General features: G+C 49.0%; 1 protein-coding gene across 2 annotated transcripts in view; it reads right to left on the reverse strand.

Moving 5' to 3' along the window:
* Positions 1 to 21145, reverse strand: part of PLB1 (phospholipase B1) — a 119616-nt gene that overhangs the window by 48458 nt on the left and 50013 nt on the right. For both annotated transcript variants that reach the window (XM_059660227.1, XM_059660228.1), the window contains exons 18-26: positions 18178 to 18236; positions 16411 to 16484; positions 14943 to 14986; positions 12136 to 12244; positions 10216 to 10267; positions 9792 to 9872; positions 4455 to 4520; positions 3815 to 3915; positions 1754 to 1835 (exon numbers count right to left, since the gene is read on the reverse strand). In XM_059660227.1, the coding sequence (XP_059516210.1) occupies positions 1754 to 1835; positions 3815 to 3915; positions 4455 to 4520; positions 9792 to 9872; positions 10216 to 10267; positions 12136 to 12244; positions 14943 to 14986; positions 16411 to 16484; positions 18178 to 18236 (668 nt within the window). The remainder of the gene's footprint in view (positions 1 to 1753; positions 1836 to 3814; positions 3916 to 4454; positions 4521 to 9791; positions 9873 to 10215; positions 10268 to 12135; positions 12245 to 14942; positions 14987 to 16410; positions 16485 to 18177; positions 18237 to 21145) is intronic.

The raw sequence follows: 21145 nt of genomic DNA on the forward strand, positions 1-21145 counted from the left end.
AGTGGCACCATGCATCTCGAGAAAGGAAAGAAACCGTGTCTAGAGTGCCTGGTGCTTGGTGGCACTAATAGCAATGATTGTCTCCAGGGAGAGTGTCGGGAACCTAACGCTTTTGCTGGAAGTAGGGAGGGAAAGGGTCCTGAGAGAGGACCCTCACAGCTGTGAGCTCCTCCAGGATACTAAGTTAGAGTCTCAGTGGTAGCAAGATCAGGCCTGGAACAGCTGGCCAATCTAGAAAAGTCAGTGCAGGCAATTTTGGTGAATTGTTCTTCTTTTTGTCTACCCAGCATCTGAACTTGCTTTTTAAAAAATTATATTTTTATTGATTTCAGAGAGAAAGGGAGAGGGAGAGAGAGATAGAAACATCAATGATGAGAGAGAATCATTGATAGCCACCTCCTGCATGCTCCCTACTGGGGATGGAGCCTGCAACCTGGGCGTGTGCCCTGACCAGGAATTGAACCATGACCTCCCGGTTCATAGGGTGATGCTCAACCACTGAGCATGTTGGTGGGGCTAAACCCACTTTCTATGTTTGAGAAACTCCTCTGTTAGCAGCCTGCTGCTCACTGTAGGAGGTGAGAAAGGCAGATGCTGGCTTCTCAATGCCCCTCACAACCAGGCCAAGAGCATGTGCTGGGGGTCCCCAATAGATGCTCCCACCTCAGACGTGGGGTTGGGAACTATTGGCAGAAAGATGGAGGCACACAAGCTCCATTCTGCAGAGGGTGGCACCTGCATCCAGTGGTGTCCATGGTGTCTCCCGGGACTAGTTCTTTGGCCTACTTTGATTCTTATGGTTTGGTCCCTAAAATCCCACGATTCTGGTGGCTTGGCCTCTGACCCTACCTTTCTAGATCTTTCCGATATTCGGAGGAAATAATAAATCTGATTAAATTAACCAGAATGACACAAGCTTTTGTTGCTTGAACCCAAGAACCCCACCTGGACCAGGTTTGCCCTCCTGGCCATAATCTCCGCTGCCTTCCCTCTCCTGCTGCGGGCCTTGGAGACGCAGGCGCCTGCTCACAGAGGAGGAGGAGATGCAGTGGGCAGTCACCCAGAGGGCTGGGTGATGGCGTCGGAGCCTGAGAGATAGGGATTCATTCTCCTGAGCCCTGACACCCCTGGCAGGCGTGGCTCTCCCGAAAGGGTCTGCAGAGAAGTGGTTCTACTCTAAGGAGTCCTTGGACTTGAAGGACGAGCCCACTCTGGACGCTGTTTGCAGGCCACTCTCCACGGTCGGGGAGTGACTGGATACTTAATTTGGGGGGAAAGACGGGATCGAGTCAAGGGAGTCAGCTGCTCTGGTCAAAGCTTTGATGGGGAAAGGCCTAAAATGAACGACCCACAGGATGTCTGGAGACTACCTGCTCACTCTCTTTCGCCTCGTGCTCCCCAATAACACCCGTTCCCCTGGGAGCGGGGGACACAGGGAATGCATGCCCTCTTCCAGACTCCGTTGGGTGGAAAGAGTTTCCCACCGGGAGTCAGAGGCTTCTACCCATTCCCCATGGACAGCTGGAAGTAACTGAGACTTGGTGGTGTGTGCTCGGTGGCCTGGCTCTGTGGCTGATAAGATAAATGGAACCACAGTCCCCGCCGCCTTGCAGGGTGTCTTTAAATACGCAAACTGGTCAGAGGTAACCTCACGCCCAGTCGGGGTCCCGATAACTTTGGCACATTCTCTTTCCAACCTGAGCAACCACACGCACAGCAGCTCTGTGCAGCTCAGAGCCCTTTCCCGCCTCACCTGATACTTCTTATTCAATTCGACGAGGGAGGCAATCTCTGTTGAGTTATCCTCATACTTCAGGACACAGGGACACAAATTCCTGCGGATCAAACAGAAGGGGCGCCCCACCCCACCAAGTCACCGTCTGAGTGCGCCATGCCGAAATGGCGGCCTGAGATTCAGAACCTGTTTGACTTGGAGGTATCAGGGGTCTGTGCTAAGGCTCACGGGGCCCTGGGTGGCTAACCTGTCCACGGCACCAGATGAAACAGAAAATCTCCCAGACCTGGATTTGCTCGTGAAGATGAAATAGTCACTTCTGACATCTGCAGGAGTGATTTTTACGGAGCTGAGTTGCCTCATGACTGCCTGAGGACAGTGCAGTGCAGGTAAGGCACACCTCCTTTTAAATAGTAATAGTGATAACGATCCTAATACTGGCTAACGCATATTGAATAGCTACGGTGCCAAGAGTCTTCTGGGTATTAGCCTGTTCGGTTCTCTTGAGCTTTTCTAGAAGCTGTATTACCATTATCCCCATTCTACAGTTGAAAAAACTGAGGCTCAGTGTGGTGATTTTCTCAAGGTCACATGGATATAAAGGGTAGGAGCTAGGACTTGAGCTCCAGTCTGTCTGGTCTGAATCTTAATTCCTGGTTAAACTGCTTCTGTCCAGTCTGTAGCTCTGATCTGGGCTTTTCGTCCAGGGGGATAAGGTGATAATAATGTGGATAACTCAGTCTAGATCCAGCCCCACCGCGGAGACAGAGCAGCAGAGAAGGCAGTGCACTGGAGAGGTGGCAGGACAAGGTGACCTTGAGCCTGTCTAACCCACAGTCAGTGACTTGGCCGTCAGATTTGAAAACAAACGTGGCAAATGCCTCCTCTGAGCCTTCAGCTTTGACTGTCTGAAAGCCCTGCAGTGATTGGCAGCGAGAGACTCTTGGGTGAGCTGCTCTGAAATGGAATGAAAACACGGGACCCCACGTGGCCCAGGGACTGGAGAAAGTGGGAGCCAGCGGATGTGTCAGCAGCTGAAAATAGCACGACTGACACCAGCTGCGTTAATAGGCGTGTGTCATCCAGCAGCCGCCCTCCTGCTCTCAGCACCCTCAGGCCTCCTGGGGGACCGGCGCAGTCTGGGCCCCCAGGTGAGGTTTGGCACGGCTCTTCAGGGGACCGGCCAAGTCCCCTTTCATTTCAACGAGCAAACCTGGCCCTTGTGAATTATTCATTCAGCCGTTCAGCCAGCAGCCGCTGAGCCCCTGTGCTGTGCTAGCAGTGACTCAGACACAGAGTTCAGGGCTGTGGGGGAGAGGCACATGAATAAGTACCATGTGATATGCTTGGGGGAGAAGGGGGGTACAGAGCTGGAGGCAGTGGGGGATGGGCAGAGCCACCATGACCTCAGCTGATGGGCCAGAGGAGGCCTTGTGGGAAGCACTGCTGAGTGAAATGTTTGTGCTTGGGTTAGAAGGACATCTTGTTCCCGAGGGTCACGCAGACGTGTGATACCAGAGAGGGAACCCCCTCTGTTTGGCTTCCTAGGACCAGAGTGTCTGTTCTCCGGGGAAGACTCTGTCCTCTGGACCCTCTTGGTTCTGATTGGAGCACCCGCTCTTCCATTGAGTGACAACCACCCTACATTTGTGAGCACCCAGCCTGGAGCACCATGCCAGACAGAGGCTCCCTCTGTCCTAGAGATGGGCCCCTGGGTGGGGGGGTTGGGGGGGGGAGGGGGAGCTCTGCAGACACTTAAAAGTAGGCCCTCGCAGAGCCCAGTGAGCCTGGCCCACACAGGCCCCTCCGTGCCTCACGCTCAACTCTTCCCTCCTTGGTGGGTGGAGGGTGTCCTGAGTTGCCATGACAGCAGAAGCATGCTGGGTTGCAAATGCATATTCCAAGTATATAGAGTAGCTGAGCTCTAAACTGGGGTCATAAGTCTCCTCCATTTGACCTCGTCAGGTTAGAAAATGGGGCGGGCCTGGCATTCCTCACACTGCCCTGGCTTTCCTAACTCATCAGTCACTTTCTGCTCAGGGTGCTATGGCCCTTTCAGGCACAGGAGTAGGAGCTCACCGGAGGATCAGCCTGGGGCAGTAGACTTTCTTCTCATGGTACAGCTCCCTCAGGTTGACGATCTGCAGCACCTTCACCAGGTTCACAAATGCCCGAGGCACCTGAGCAAAGGCAAGACCAGTCCTGAGAGGCTGGAGGCCGGGCAGTCCCCCTGTTGGCTGTCAGGTCCATGGCCTTCCATCTGGCCCCATCCACTTCCTTCATCCCCGCCTCTCCCTCCTCCTCCCCATCGACACCCACGTGTTCAGGCCACTGGGACCAGGACTGACAGCATGGTCGTGCTGGTCTCCGATTAAAGCAGTGGTTCTCAACCTGTGGGTCATGACCCCTTTGGGGGTCGAACGACCCTTTCACAGGGGTCGCCTAAGACCATCGGAAAACACATATATAATTACATATTGTTTTTGTGATTAATCACTATGCTTTCATTATGTTCAATTTGTAACAATGAAATTGGGGGTCACCACAACATGAGGAACTGTATTAAAGGGTCGCAGCATTAGGAAGGTTGAGAACCACTGGGTTAAAGGCACCTGGAAAAGGCACCTCAGCCAGAAGCCAGAGCCGCCTCCCGGCTAGTCTGAGGCCCGAGGGGAACTGTGGTTGAGCTGCTCAGAGGCCTGTGACCCGGTCCCGGTACCTCGGCGTGGAGGATGTCCAGAGCCTTCCCAATGTTGTCCGTGAAGTTCTGGGGGGAATAGTGGGCCTGCAGGAAGAGGAAACATCTAAGACCGTTCATCACCCAATCTCTACGCAGACCAGGGTGGCTCCTTCTCTCGGGTCCCCTCCTTCCTATATTTCAGCCAGAATGGGCAACACGGGAACACAGGTTTGCCTTGGGGCCCTCAGCCTCCATACCAACCCTACAGCTCGCAGGCTTCTCGTGGCAGGGACCCCTTTCTTCTACGCGGGAAGCACCCTTTCTCCTGCGTGGAGCGATGGAAAGCTCTGGGTCCACTTCCTGTCAACTCGATGCAGGGCCTTAGCTAAGGCCCAGCCCATCTCCGGGTCCCTAAAAATGGGGTGTTGGAGCAGAGGACCTCCAAGAGCCCCTGCAGCTTGCACATCCTCTGGTCCTCTGCCCTGACCTCTTCTGCTTAGGCAGGGGTGGGGAAGGTCCGGTCCGACGGCCATATAAGGCCCGAGAAATCATTTGGTCTGGCCCTGCCAAGGCATTAGGGGTGAGTTAATTAAATGTTTGACCAAATATAGCCGGCCAATTTTTAAGCTGCTAATTTTGTGTGGCCTGCCAATGGTGTTATAAATATCCAAATGGCTCATGGCAGAGAAAAGGGTCCCCACCCGGCCTCACGTGCCGGGGAACCCACAGCCCAGTCAAATCGCTCGAGGAGACAATGGAGGGGAAGAGGGTCCCGTGAAGCCCTCTCCCAAGCATAAACACACTTTAACGGTTATTTCTCTTGATTCCGATGTGGTTCTTAAACCTTTTGAAAGCAGTGGTGTCCTTTCTGAATGAAGTGTAACCAAAAGCCTTGCTCTGCCAAACAGATCAAAGTTGCAGGGAAGTGGTGGGGGGCCCATGATTCCACCTCCCCACCGGCCCCAGAGCCCCAGGGCTCCGCTGTGGGCCGCTTACACCGTAGCTTGAAACCCCAACCCCGGTGACTTTGATGCCAGGAAAGGAGGGGCCTGGGGAGCAGGGTCACCCGCAAGACTCACCACTTCCTAAATTTTGCTCAGCGGGTCCCTTTTCTGCCTGACATATGTCCTAGACTTCAGTGCCAGCTGGGAAGTCTCCTACTCTGTGTGAACTCTGACACTCCTCCCACCCCCTGCCAAATTCCGAGGGCAGTTCTGCCTTCAGTGTATCACCAGAACCACACACGGGGTTTCCTCATTGTGTTATGGTGAATTGTCTGTGTCTCCCTCCCCTGACGATGTGAGTTTCTTGAGGACAGAGCCTGTGTTTTCACTTGTCTGCTTAGCTCCTAGTACCGTGCCTGGCATACAATAGGTGCCAGGCAAACGATACTAGAAATAAAAAAAAAAAAATCCTGTTTATCAGAAAACACTGTAAACAAAGCTAAATGGGAGGCAACAAATAGGCAATATATTTGAAAAAGGGTTAGTATACTTGATATAAGGGGTTTTTGTAAAGCAATAAAGATAAATGCCTTAACAGAAAATGGCCAAAAGGCATAATATAGAATTTATCAAAAGGAGAGATTCAAACAAAGGAAATAAAAATGTATTCCTACCTAGAAAGTAAATAAATGCAAAATTTGAAAATGATACAATTTTTTCATTTATCAGATTAGCAGTTATTAAATAACATACATTGCCGGTTGGAATGGGGAGAAACAGGCATAATTGGTATAAACATTCTGGGAGCCATTTGGCAATATGTACACAGAGCTTCAAAAATGTGCAGAGTCACCCCAAAATGAGATGGATAGATATATGTTAATGTGGCACAATATTAGCAACTGTACAGTCTCTGTGGCGGGTGTATGGGCACTTACTCCACCATCTTTCAGCTTCTCAGCATGTTTGGAAATTTTCATAATAAAACATGGGGGGAAATATACATATCTTTTTGCTTAGAGAGCTTACTACTCAGAATATACACCAGGAAATAGTTGTGGATGGAGATAAAGATGGTTGTTTATCCTGGTATTACTTATAATAGGCCTAATTAGAAGTAACGTAAGCTAAGTACCCAATTATGGCCAATCTATATTATGGGCTACTATATGGCAACTAAGAATTAAATGCTGATATGCGAATATCTTCCTAATGTGTTGCTGTTGAAAAAAAGCAGGTTACCAAACAATATTTTCAGGTTGATACCAGTTTTAGAAAACAAGAAAGCATTTTCTCCATATTTACAGAAAATGCTAGACACATATTGATACCAGTTGGCCTGGAGGTCAAATCACCCCCAGTATTACCAACAACAATCAAAGCTTAACTACAACAAGACTGAGCATAAAGACCACAAGTGGGTGCACCAAGAAAGCATAAAAAATGCAGAGACAAAGAAACATGACAGAAATGGAGGATATAGAGCTCAAAACCGCACTTTTAAGGTCTTTCAATAATTTTCTAGAAACTGCCGATAAACTTAATGAGATCTACAAGAAATCTAATGAGATCCTCAATGTTGTGATAAAGAACCAACTAGAAATTAAGCATACACTGACTGAAATAACGAATACTATACAGACACCCAACAGCAGACCAGAGGAGCACAAGAATCAAGTCAAAGATTTGAAAAGTAAAGAAGCAAAAAACACCCAACCAGAAAAGCAAAATGAAAAAAGAATCCGAAAATACAAAGATAGTGTAAGGAGCCTCTGGGACAGCTTCAAGCGTACCAACATCAGAATTATAGGGGTGCCAGAAGATGAGAGAGAGCAAGATATTGAAAACTTATTTGAAGAAATAATGACTGAAAACTTCCCCTACCTGTTGAAAGAAATAGACTTACAGGTCCAGGAAGCGCAGAGAACCCCAAACAAAAGGAATCCAAAGAGGACCACACCAAGACACATCATAATTAAAATGCCAAGAGCAAAAGACAAAGAGAGAATCTTAAAAGCAGCAAGAGAAAGAAACTCAGTTACCTACAAGGGAATACCCATACGACTGTCAGCTGATTTCTCAACAGAAACTTTGCAGGCCAGAAGGGAGTGGCAAGAAATATTCAAAGTGATGAATACCAAGAACCTACAACCAAGATTACTTTATCCAGCAAAGCTATCATTCAGAACTGAAGGTCAGATAAAGAGCTTCACAGATAAGGAAAAGCTAAAGGAGTTCATCACCACCAAACCAGTTTTATATGAAATGCTGAAAGGTATCCTTTAAGAAGAGGAAGAAGAAGAAAAAGGTAAAGATACAAATTATGAACAACAAATATGCATCTATCAACAAGTGAATCTAAGAATCAAGTGAATAAATAATCTGATGTACAGAATGAACTGGTGAATATAATAGAATCAGGGACATAGAAAGGTAATGGACTGACTATTCTTGGGGGGGAAAGGGGTGTGGGAGATGCGGGAAAAGACTGGACAAAAATCGTGCACCTATGGATGAGGACAGTGGGTGGGTAGTGAGGGCGGAGGGTGGGGTGGGAACTGGGAGGAGGGGAGTTATGGGGGGGAAAAAGAGGGACAAATGTAATAATCTGAACAATAAAGATAAAAAAAAAAGAAAGAAAATAATTTTATGGTTGGGTCACAACATGAGGAACTGTATTTAAAGGTCCAGAAGGTTGAGAACCTCTGAGATAGAGGAAGACATAAACAAATGGAAGAATATACCGTGGTCATGGATTGGTAGAATCAACATCATTAAAATGTCTATAGTTCACAAAGCAATATATAGATTCAATGTAACCCCCATTAATATACCAATGGAATATTTCACCTATCTAGAACAAACTCCAAAAATTCATCTGCAATAAAAAAAAAAAAACCCTGAATAGCTGCAGCAATCCTGAGGAAGAAGGACAATGTTGGAGGGATCACAATACCAGATATCAAGCTATATTACAAAGCCACTGTTTTCAAAACTGCCTGGTACTGGCACAAGAACAGATATATAGATCAATGGAACAGAACAGAGAACCCAGAAATCGACCCAAGCCATTATGCTCAATTAATATTTGACAAAGGAGGCAAGAGCATACAATGGAGTCAAGACAGTCTTTTCAATAGTGTTGGGAAAATTGAAAAAAATGAAACTAGACCACCAACTTACACCATACACAAAAATAAACTCAAAATGGATAAAGGACTTAAACATAAGATTGGAAACCATAAAAATCTTAGAAAAATCCATAGGCAGCAAAATATCAGACATATGTCATAGAAATATTTCCACTGGTACAGCTCCTAAGGAGAAAACAAACAAATGGAACTACATCAAAATAAAAGGCTTCTGCACAGCAAAAGAAACCATGAACAAAACAATAAGAAAGCCCACTGCATGGGAGAACATATTTGCCAATGTTATCTCTGATAAGGGTTTAATTTCCAAACTTTACAGGGGACTTATATAACTTAACAAAAGGAAGATAAACAATCCAATCAAAAAATGGGCAAAGGCCCTAAGTAGAAAAAAAAAAATGCTAGACACATATCAAAATGTTAACAATGGCGTCTCTAGATGTTGTAAATAGGTTACAGAGAATGTTATTTTCTCTGTACTTTGATATGTTTTCTGTGTATATTATTTGTACAAAAAACCCCCAAAAACCTACTTAAAATAAAGTCAGCTGAATTGAGTGTAGAAGAGGCCTGCCCGGCATAGGCGGACATCACCAGGTAGATTTGGGCTCAACACAAAGGAACACCGTAAAGCAATTGACACCGACTCAGGATACTAGTTAGGGCTGCCCATCACTGGAAATGCTCAACAACTGGATTCTGCGAAAGGCATTTTTGTTGTGGGTGGAGACTGGCCAGGATGGCTTGTGGGGTTTCTTGGAGCTCAGAGAATCTGGGATTCCAGGAAGAAGCACCGAACCCACAGGGTAGCTGCCTGGCCCCTGGGTTTCCCATCAGCCCAGAATGACTGGGCTCTGAACTTTGCCCAAGTGCCTACATTAGGAAATCAACTTTCCCATACAAGTGGAAGTACTGAGGCGAAGATGGCGAGGCAGCTCAGCATTGGAGAAAGGAGCTGACTTACAATGATCTGCTAAGAGATGTCAGGTTTTTTGGGAGCATTTGGAATGTTATCTTGGTTTCTAGAACGACAGGATCAGGCTCCCTCTACAGAAAACCTGATCAGGATTTATCTCATCGGCGGTGCTGCTCGTCCTGTTGAAATCTCGTCCCGGAGTAAATGCCCTCTCGGTCTGGGGGTAATTCCCAGGTTGGATCCATGCCAGACCTCAAGCCCCAAGTCCCAACCCAATGGCACTGCTCCAGGCACCTGGGATGGAAATCTGTTCCTAGGGGCGGGGGGCCGGGGGGAGGCGTTGAGTTAAGGGCCTGGGACCTACCGGATCATTGCAGAAATCACAGAGGTCATTGCCTCCTATAAACAGGGTTATAATCTTCCAATCTTCCTGAAAATTTATCTTCTGAAATGAATGGAAAACAAACCAGTAAATGCCTCACCCCAGAGTCAAATCAAGGAAAACGCAAATGCTGAACACTGTCAGGGAGGGTCCTCACACACCACAGGGTTTAGAGGACACTGACGGTTCCTGCTCTTTGGTTTTGGGGTCCTGAGGTCATAGGTCACAGGCCGTAGCTGCTAAATCATTGGTGTTTTTTTTCAAAAGGTGGATTTTCTGGACTTCCACGTGGCCCCGTCCTCCCCCTAAGCCGAATCTCTCTGTCTCCATGGATTTCCCCCGCCCAAGCCCTGTTCTGGGAAGTCTGACCTCAAGTGGCCCCAGGTGGCTCCTCCCCCAGACTTACCGTGTTATTCTTCATCAGGCCCACCAGCCTCCTGGCCTGATCAGGCAAGTCCCTGCGGGCAGAGCCAGGAAGAAGTCATGTGAGAAGCTGGGACTGTGAAGCTGGGCTGGGAGGGGACTTGGCAGAGGACAGGAATAAGAGAAACAGCAGGAAAGTTGGACTGAAGGCCATGCCCGTCTCAGAGCTGGGGGTGGGGTGGGGCGTCCTGTCTATGGATGAGCGGAACCCTCCACGGATGAGGCGGCGACTGCGGGTGGACTTGTCTCCTGGTTGGCGTCTTGGATCACACACTCCCTCCCCGCAGCCAAGCTCACTCAGGGCGAACGGAGGCTGCATGTGAGCGTTTCGTGTCATGCGTGGCTCTTGCCGTGACCTCAGCCTCAAAGGGCCCTCACCCTCAAGGTGACATAGCTGAGCCAGACACATCTGGGTTTGACATTTAGTTACCTGTTGCTAACTGTAGGGATGTGACTTATGTTCCTAGTTAAAAAAAAAACCAACAAAACAAAAAACCTGCAAACATGGAGACAAATCCCCAATCTTAGAGGGTCACTGGGAGCAGTGAGCGAGATGGTCAAAGCCGCCCCGTGGACGAAGAGCCCTCACGAGTGCCAGGCAGCATGCGTTTGAGGGCTGGTCCCACCACTGGCCAGCTCTGGGACCTTGGCTAGTGCTTACCTTGCCCACCCTCAGTTCCTTCCTTTGTAAGAAGGGGTGGTAAGCATACCTTCTTCACAGAGTTGCTGGGCAGACTAAATACGGTGCCCATAGAGAACTCAGAACAGCACATGGTGAGCGTCCATATTATACAGAATCCACTGAAATATTTGTACCATCACCATCACCATTATCACCAAGAAAGTCCCTGGCACAGTGCCTAGCAGGACACATGAGCTGTCTTCCTCCTTCTCCCAGCTACCAGCCCAACTGGCCTGGTCTTAGTCACTATAGATTAGGTACCAGTCAGCCTGGGGAGGAATTCTGGGTAAGCCAGGTAACCTCTTTGAGGCCCGATTTCCTCATTTGTGCGTCGAAGTTATCAGATGTGGGGCCAGAGTTTGGGGGTGATTCATTGACCTCTCTGAGTCTCAGTGTCATCATTAGGAAAACATGGGTTTCTGACCCTCTGCTTTGTCCCTCTCACAGTTCCTGTACGGAACACAAGGAATAAGAGAAACAGAGGCACCGTGTGACTGGTGCACTGCTGTACGGGTGTAAGGGGTGATTATCAAACCCGGGCCAACCCTGCACGGCACAAAGCCACCAGGCCATGTCATCGAGACGATGCCTCTGTCCAGGCCGCTTGGCCTCTTTGTGCTCCCGTTTCTGTGATACGGGAATAACAACCTCTAACTCTTCCCTACAACTCAGGATGTGCGCGGGCAAATGGATTCCTGGCACGGAGGAGCCCCGAGGCCTCTGGGGAAGCGGGGAAGAAACCACACTCCGTTTGGGTTACTCCGATGGCTAAGGTTTCTTTCCAGGGTGCCTTCCTGACATAGGCCTGCAAAGCCCAGAGCCCGGAAAGCACGTCTGAAAAACATGTCTGAGGAAGGGACGGAGAAGAGGGCAGGAAAGATGAATAAAATAAGAAAAATGGAACCTTAGAGAGAACCCTCCTCTGGTCACTGTCTTATGTGGACATGAGATTCACAGAGGAGAAAAGGAATTTGCTCAAAGCATATACCTGGCATCAGAGTCAACTGTGACTCGTTCCTGGCGTGGAGTTGGAGGTAGGCTAGCAGCTTTCTGTGTCCCACAGCAAGGGACACCCCAAGAAAGCCCATCTCGTCCAGGCTTTGACCCTTAGGCCCTCCCCCTGGACCAACCTCCCCAGCTGTCATATATCCCAGTCTCAGCCAAGCCCCCAACGAGGTCCCCAGAGGACCTGTGCGTTCACCCCCGTGCTCCCCTGCTCACACGGCTCGGGCTCCGGCCACAGCCTGGTTTAGGAAGGCCCCAGGGCTGTCTTGTTTCCCAGTGCCAACAGAAAAGCCCGTCAGGGAAGGGTTGAATTCCCGGAGGATGTCTGGAAATACAAGGAAGAGACATGCTCAGGAGACCACAAAGCCATGTTCCAATTCCTCTAATAAGCGCCAGTAGGTATTCAGGGCCAAGCAGAGCCTGGGCAGCACACCCAGCTACTTAATGAATTATTGTTGAATAAATGTGAGTCGGAGTAGTGCTTCTCTTATGCATTTTCCTCCCCTGCCAATATATAACTTCATGGAGATAATTCACACACCATTTATAGTATACAGTTCAATAGCTTTAGTATATTCATACAGTTGTGCATCCATGACCACAATCAACCTTAGACCATTTTCATCACCCCAAAATGAAACCCTGTACCCATCACCCCAAAGTGAAACCCTCCACTCCCTCCAGTCACTCTCCATTCCCTCCAACCTACGGCAGCCATTAATCTATTTTCTCTCTATACAAATGTACTTATTCTGGACAGTTCATATAAAAGGAATCATACAATACAACAGGTCTTTTGTGGCTGGCTTCTTTCATTTAGTATAATGTTTTCAATGTTCACCCACGATATAGCAGGTGTCAACACTTCATTCCTTTCTATGACCAAATAATATCTCATTGTACAGACAGGCCACATTTTATTTGTTCATTCATGAGCTAAAGAACACCTGGATATTTCCACTTTTTTGGCTATTGCAAATAATGCAGCTACAAACATTTATGTACAAGTTTTGCCTCGAATTTTCTTGGGTATATACTTAGGAGTAGAATTGCTGGATATCTGTTTAATCTTTTGAAAAACTTACAGATCTTTTTCCAATGATGTTGTACCATCTTATGTTCCAGTATATGAGGGTTTCAGTTTCTGCACATCCTCACAAATACTTATTATTGTTTGCTGTACTTTTATTATAGCCATTCTGGTGGATGTGAAATGGTGTGGTTTGATTTGCATTGACAGTCACTGATATCGAGTATCTTTTCAGATGCTTATTATCCACTTGTATATCTTTTTTTTTTTTTTTTGAGAAATGTGGATTAAAATCCTTTGCCCATTTTTTAGAATTGTGGTAAAATAAACATAAAATTTAGCATCTTAACCATTTTTAAGTGTACAGTTCAATGGTATTAAAAACGTCCATAGTGTTGCCTTTGCCCATCTTTAATTGGGTTGTCTTTTTATTGCCAAGTTATAAGAGTTCTTTATATTGTCTAGATACAGTTTCTTATCAAATATATAACTTGAAAATATATTTATTTTTTCTTTTTTTTTGGTCACTTGTGCTTTTGGTGCCATATCTAAAAAGGTTTTGTTTAACCTAGAGTCATGAAGATTTGCTCCTCTATCTTCTTCTAAGAGTTAGTTTTAGCGTTTACATTTAGGTCTGTATTTCATTTTGAGTTGATTTTTGTGTATGGTGTGAGGTAGGGGTCTAACGTCATCCTTTGCATGTAGCTGTCCAGTTGTCCCAGTACCATATATTGAAAGGACTATCCCTCCCCCCCCCCCCATTGAATGGCCTTCGCATAGGCTAAGTGTGTCAGGAGAGTCCACCAGAGGGGTGACATAGTCTCAATCCTTTGTAAGTCACTTTGGTGAAAGCTCTTGAGCCTGTTGATTTTCAATCATGTTGTCCATGATAATACCATGGTAATCAGAGAGCCCAGCAAACTATTGTATAGGCTGGGTCAGCTCATAGCCAGTCAATCACACTTACAAAAGCAACCCAAACCATCTCCTAGCAATAGGGAGATTATTTATAGCTCTTGTGTATAGATCTAGAAATAAAGAAGACAGGGAGTCCCTGTGCCATAGAACTGTACCTACTTAAATTCAACAGGATTTATAAATAGCAAAAACAGATAACAAATGTGAAGCACAATCAGCCCTGCCTATGTGGAGATTAAGCAATCCCTATCTCCAGATTCTTAGTGATCTAGAGCTCAAATAATTTCCTAGCTTCTACAGATAGATTACAAAGGGCTGTATTACAAGAAGATTAAATGAGAACGGGACCGATGAAATTCCTCTCAGGTATAATTATTAGCTATAGGATTTACGGGGAGAAATTCATTTTTAACATTTATTGCATGTGTCTTTAAGAACAAGCACAGTGATGTGCACACACAAAGGGGAATAAAAAGATGAATAAGACAAGGTTTTCAGAGAATCTAGTCAGGCTTTAACACATCATTACAAGCAGGTTGTGGGTGAAAGAATTTAAAGAAAACTTCAAGCTCCAAATGCGACTGTGTTCGCATAGCCTGAGCGAGGTAACTTCTCTATTACCGCTGCAATACGCGTTTCCTAAAGCGGCACACAGGAAGGCAATGTCTGCATGCAGTGGTGCCTAATGCAGCCCAAGCCCAGATCAGTGCCTGAGAGAAAGGTGCTCTGCTCAGAATGATAGGCATAGCAGAGATGGGTTTCCTTTCCTTCTTTCTTGAATCATTTCGTAACAATGACCTGCACTAAGATTTGGCCTGAGAGCTCTTTTTCTCTCGTGTTCTCTTCCTTGGACAAATAGTACAATTTCTCAAAAGAAAAGAAAAACTACCAGCTTCTATCACTCCCAAGAAGCAAAGCAAGGCGACCACATCGGGGCAGCAGCGCCCCCTGCCGAATGCGGCTGCCTCCTGCCGCCCAGTCCTCTGCTAAGCCCGAGGCCGCCACCAGGGGGCGCTAAAGGCACGCGCAGGGTGACGCCCGCCCGCCCGAAACCCCTGGGGGAGCGCGTACTCACTGGCCAGGGTGGTGATGCTGCTGACGTTCCCATCGCCGCCCACGCTGTGTTGTGGGAATAAAAAAAGGAAATGAAGGTTGAAAAAGCCAGCGACGCCAAAACACCCCAGACGCTACCAAGACAGGCCTTTCACCTTTTGAGAAACACCCTGGGGGCTTGGAGCCTGTCTTTTACTGATGATTTCCGTAAAAAACCTTGAAAAACAAACCAGAATACAGCAATGCCTCTCCCCTCCCCCCTCTCCCCACAAACCTGAACATCTAAACAAGAAACGGTCCTGGCTGACTTTGTCGATTTTAACTTGGAATGTTGACATGGGGGCAGGGTTCCAAGTGGACCCCCTTCTCCCCCCTTCTCCTCCAGTCCTGCCCCACTAGCCACTGGCGGGGCATTGCTATTATTACTGAAAACACAGTGAAAAGGGTTGCCCTGGTGTTCTCTTCCCCTTGGGCTTGGGCAAACCCGTTTTCCAAAAGTGTCTGAATCTAGAGAGCAACCCAGCTTCCGAGCGCTCCTAAAATTCTGGGGAAATCAAAGTTTCTAGGCATGAAAACATGCAACATTCCAGAGTTTATTGGATTCCCTGCTCTCCATATTCCTTCTTTCTCTGCCAAGTACGCCTGGGAACATTTAAAAGGCTCTCAAAGTGGGTGGGGTTTAACCCTGTGCAGCATTATGAGCAACAATGCCAGGGATTCAACACCAGCTGGTGCCAGGGAGGCCAGATTCCAGGCTGAGGAACCCCCAGACCTGTGCTTTCCTGCGCTCAAGGCTCAGAGGGCAGGCCCTGCTCCTCGGATTTTATAACAGCCGGGGCAGGAACAAGCCTGCGGGAACAATGCGCAATGGGGGAAGCCACCATGCCAGGTGCCAACGAGCATCTACTCTACTTCTCGCTCTTTTACCACCTGGCTGTGTGATCTTGGACAGGTAACTGGTCTTCTCTGAGCGTTGCTTCCTCGTCTGTACACCGAAGGCCCTTTAATCAGGATGCCAGCTGCCATGTATACCTACTTTGTGCCAGGCACTGTGCTGGGGAGCTTCAGCTCTCTCTAATTCTCGTGACAGTGCTCAGGCAGTATTATTATCCCCGCATGAAAGAGGAGGAGACAAGCTCAGAGAGGTCAAGTAACTTGCCCAAAGTTGCACAGAGCTGGGCAGCCAGGGTTCCAGACACACTCTGGTTCTAAAGACCCACTGCCTCCTTCTGGGATTAGTTCCCACAGGGAGAAATGGAAGCCAGAGAAGCTTTTCCACCCCAAACGTTTACGCAGTGTCTCCCCCAGACTCCTCCTGGTCCCAGGCCCCACTTTGGGAAATGCAGTGGTTTGGGAAAGCTGATGAATACCTTCCTCGAATCAAACCCAGAAGTTTCTCATGAAAAGTACGAGGTGGTTTTCTACGATGCCCGGAGGTCCTCCCGGCCCTGCCTGGAGGGGTCTTCAGGGCCTGCCACCCCCACACTCACCTCCAGGACAGACCTCGATACTGAGTCAAGACGTCCAAGACGTCCGCAGGCTTGGCTCCGGCCCCATTGCCTGCCTGAGGGGAGCAACAGGGCGGTGAGTCTCCCTGTCCACTGGCCAGAGGCCCGCACCTGCTCTGCCCGGACCGCCGGGGCGCTCTCTCGGGCCCAGAGTCCGCACAGCTCCTGGTTCAGAGCCGAGCGGTGGCTCCTGCTGGGACCCCTGGCCGCCCACTGCTCGGCGCACCCTGAGCAGCCCTGCCCGGACCAAGCCAGCTGCTTGAGGATGAGGCCGCAGCGTCCATTTTCCAAGAGGACACGTGTCGGGGCCTGTTTTCTTTATTTAAAACAAGTTGTGAAGTCTGGCACAAAGGAAGCATATCACAGTTCTTTTATATCACTGTGCCTCACACAGACGGCTGAAAGGGTAGCCATCAAATGCAAGGCCGTGTGCCTACCCCTCGGCTGACAAAAGAGCAAGGTCTCTTAAAAGAGAACGTCTCATCTGGACTGTCTCTGCAGGTGTCCATCCCTCGCCTAAAGCTGCCATTGCTGAGCAAGGCCATGCCCAAGGGCACGCCAAAGGCCTCCCAGGCAGCCTGGGGAGGAGGGGCCTCCAGGAGAGCCCCCCTCCCCTTGTCCCCTTCCCCTCCCTACCCCTCCCCCTCCAGGGTCCCTGCTCTGGTGCCCAATTCCTCTGCCCCTGCAGGTGTGTCACACTCAGTGCGGCCTCCCCAGGGAATCCTGAACAGCGCTGGGATTCCTGATGACTCCTTGTTCCCAGAGCATCTTCAAGGGTGGGGGGGTGGGGTGGGATGGGGGGTAGGTGACATCAGGCCACACCTGGCTGGTGGAGGGGGGTAAGCAGTGCTGAGAACCAGCCTGCCCGTCCTTCCTGGGGGGTATTAGCCATAGGCCACTGGGGTGAAGGGCCACTGAGGGGTCAGGAGGCGGGGGCTGCAGTAGCGGGATGGGGTCCAGTCCTGGTCCGGCACTCACAAGCTGAGTGGCCGGGGACACTGACGGCCTCTCCCAGCGTTGCTGTCTTCATTGGTTAAATTTAAGGAGAGTCAGACTTCAGGGGGTTTTGTGGAGGAGAATGAGTGAGATAATAGCACTGTGAACGGGCCACAGACAGGGAAGGTGCCCGCTGGCCTTTGGGGGACACTCAGCTGGACCAGCAGCTGACCACGTGGTAATGAGCCGCTGTGGAATGGGAGCTTCTGTCCGGGAACCACTGGGAGAACCTGTGCTGGCTTTTCAGGGATAGCGCTTTGTAGGGCCTGGGTGTCACGGGGAGAGGCTGCAGAGAGGGGCCTCTCTCCCACTGACCCCACGCCCCCCATCAGCACTGCTCCAGTCTCATCATCTCTCTCTGCCCCTCCCTTAGCTTTGCCACACGGACAGACAAAGCCCCAGGTCTCCGAGGGGCGGCTACTCCGCAGGTGGGGGACCTGGTCCAGCTCCACTGCACGACCTGGGCTGGGTCACTTCCGCCACAGATGCTCCCTCCGGGATCCCCCCACTTCCTGCTCTCTCCTTTTCCCAGTGTAGAGAGAAGAAGGGTGAGTGTAGGGTGCAGGTGGGAAAACCAGGTGGGCAAGGAATGCGGGGTCCCAGGGCGTGCGGGGATGTAGAGGGACTGGCGATCAGGACCCGAGATGGAAACACCCAAGAGCCAGGAGTGAGGCTTTCTCTCCAGGTCGTCCCATGACCCAGGCCAGGCCCTTCCTGCTCCTTCCCTTTCCCTCCACAGTCAGGGGAACTCACCGTGAGGGAGTCGCCCAGGGCTGCGATCACCTTGATGTCCGCCGGCTTCAGCCTGTGAACTGAGAACCAAGTGGGAGTGAATGGAAGATCGGGGTTCCTGTCTCCTCTGCAAACAAATGACGATCTCCCAGGAACACGGAGAGCAAGCCCGTTTTCCACAGCAGTTCAGCTGGGACAGAGGTATTCAGAGCCGTCCTTGCCATGAGGGTCAGCAGCAGCAGGCGGGGGCCTGACCGCCGGGTCCTCCCCGGGGCACCCGGGCTCGGGGCTCGGGGCTGGAGTGGCCCAGCTTGCAGAGGGGAGCCTGCTGGCTTTGGAGGAAACCTGATGCCACAGGTGAGCATCACCCTTCGGGCATGTAGTGGCCCCGGACATGGGGATGAGGGAAGGAACTCTGGTGGGCTCACGACCAACACTTAATCCCGTGGTTCTCAACCTTGGCTGCACATTAGAATCATCTGGGAATCTTTTTAAAAAAATATATTTTATTGATTTTTACAGAGAGGAAGGGAGAGGAATAGAGAGTTAGAAACATCGGTGAGAGAGAAGCATTGATCAGCTGCCTCCTGCACATCCTCTACGGGGGATGTACCTGCAACCAAGGTACATGCCATTGACCGGAATCGAACCTGGGACCCTTCAGTCCCCAGGCCGACGCTCTATCCACTGAGCCAGACCGGCTAGGGCTGGGAATCTTTTTAAAATCCTGATTTCTGGGTGAATGAGGCCCAGAAATCAGGATTTTAAAAAGATTCCCAGGTGATTCTAATGTGCAGCCAAGGTTGAGAACCACTGACTTAATCTTTTCTAGGATCCGGTCATATTCGGGGTAAAGTCTCCTATCATTTTGCTAAAAATATTAGCTCAGTTTCTCTACAGTGAAGAGGGGAACTGCTTTCACACCACTATTTTTTAAAATCAAGGTGAAATTCATATAACATAAAATCAACCATTTCAGAGTCAACAATTCAGTGGCATTTAGTGCTACTTTCACAGTGTTGCTCAACAGCCACCTCTATCGAGTTCCAAAACATTTTACCCTCAAAGGAGACCGGTGCCCATTAGCAGTCACTCCCCATCTCTCCCTCCCCCCAGCTCCTGGCAACCACTAATCTGCTTCCTGTCTCTGGATTTGCCTCTTCTGGACATTTCCTACAAATGGCATTGCACAATATGCGGCCAGTTGTGTCTGGTTCTTGCCCTTTGCATAATGTTTTCAAGGTTTGCCCATGTTATAGCATGTGTCAGTACCGCGCTCCTTTTCATGGCTGAATAGTGTTCTACTGTATGGACATACCATATTTTGTTTGTCCATCCATCCATCATTTAAAGGACATTTGGGTTTGTTTTCACCTCCTGGTGACTGTGAACAGTGCTGCTATGAACATTCCTGTACAAGTGTTTATTTGAAAGCCTGTTTTCCATTATTTCGGATATATACCTAGGAGTGGAATGGCTGGCTCATATGATAATACTATGTTTAGTTTTTTGAGGAACCACCAGACTGGCTTTTACAGCCTGACTCTATGTTTTACCTCTCGAGTTGCACAGACTGTGCTTGGCTAAGCGGCTGTCTACTCACATGACAAACATGTGCAACACCAAGCCGTGGCCGGGTGCCCTGGGACTACACAGTGGTCAGAAAAGTTAGGTGGCCTCAAGAGCCTCACAGGCTAAGGAGGAGACGGGGAACAGCCATAGTTACAATAGCCGATAGGTTGGTAAACACTCTGAGAGGTATGAAGTGATAGGAAGTGCCGAAGCTGAGGGGTGATTGACCCCCTAGGGGTGTGATGGGGGGGGGGGAGGGAGGTTCTGAGCAGGCTTCATGGAGAAGGTGGTGTTTGAACTGAGCCTCGGGACATTATGAGATGAGATTGAGAGAGAGCCAGGCAGGTGCTGGAAAGCATAAAGGATGGATGTGGTGCCTATGAAGAACAGATAGTTGTACGGTTTGGTTAAGTGATGTGTAGAGAAGACTAACAAAAATAATGTTGAAAAGTAGATTAGTGCCGAAACCGGTTTGGCTCAGTGGATAGAGCGTCGGCCTGCGGACTGAAGGGTCCCGGGTTCGATTCCGGTCAAGGGCATGTACCTGGGTTGCGGGCACATCCCCAGTAGGAGATGTGCAGGAGGCAGCTGATCGATGTTTCTCTCCCATCGATGTTTCTAACTCTCTATCTCTCTCCCTTCCTCTCTGTAAAAAATCAATAAAATATATTTTTTAAAAAAAGAAAGAAAAGTAGATTAGGGCCACAGGCCTTTTGTGCCTGGTAAACATGAATTTTGCTATACAGGGTTCCTATGGAAAGTATGATAATTAATAAATACTAATACAAGAATAAGTTCTGTGTTTTGCACTCTCACAAGTGTAGACCTACTTTTGCCCCACCCTGTATACAGAATAACTTGCATGGGTGTACCTGCACTATATTTATCTACCCCTTCCCCTTATACCCGTAGGCATCTGAGTCCAAGTGCATTTTGGGGACCACACCTAAGATTCTTTATGTCATATGTAGCTCTGTCCTCTCAAATCACAAGCTCACCTCCCACTACCCCCAATATCTCCCGTTCCCCTAGAGGTTCCTTGTGCCACAGTCACGCTGACTTTGCCATAGCTCCACGTTCCTCTTAGATGTGCCTCGCTCGTCTCTAGTGGTGCAAGGCTGAGCTACATGGTCAAATAGCCTCAGGCCTTCGGAAAGTCTAACAGCATTGGAACCAGGGAGGGGCCCACTCCCAGAGGGAAGAAGCCCATCATTACAGCAGCCATTGCTTAAATGGATAAACAGAAACTTGTGTGCAAGGAGGCTCTCTCGACAGCTCTTCTTTGGCAGGTCACTTTATAAACATACAGTGACACACAGATGAGAGAGGCTTTTGACGCAACTGGACTACATATAGCCCACTTCACTCATCAACATCCAAATCGTGGCTGTGTCATTATACCTGTGGAGGAAGCTGC

The sequence above is a fragment of the Myotis daubentonii genome, chromosome 12 (assembly GCF_963259705.1).
Source record: "Myotis daubentonii chromosome 12, mMyoDau2.1, whole genome shotgun sequence".
Lineage (NCBI taxonomy): Eukaryota > Metazoa > Chordata > Mammalia > Chiroptera > Vespertilionidae > Myotis > Myotis daubentonii.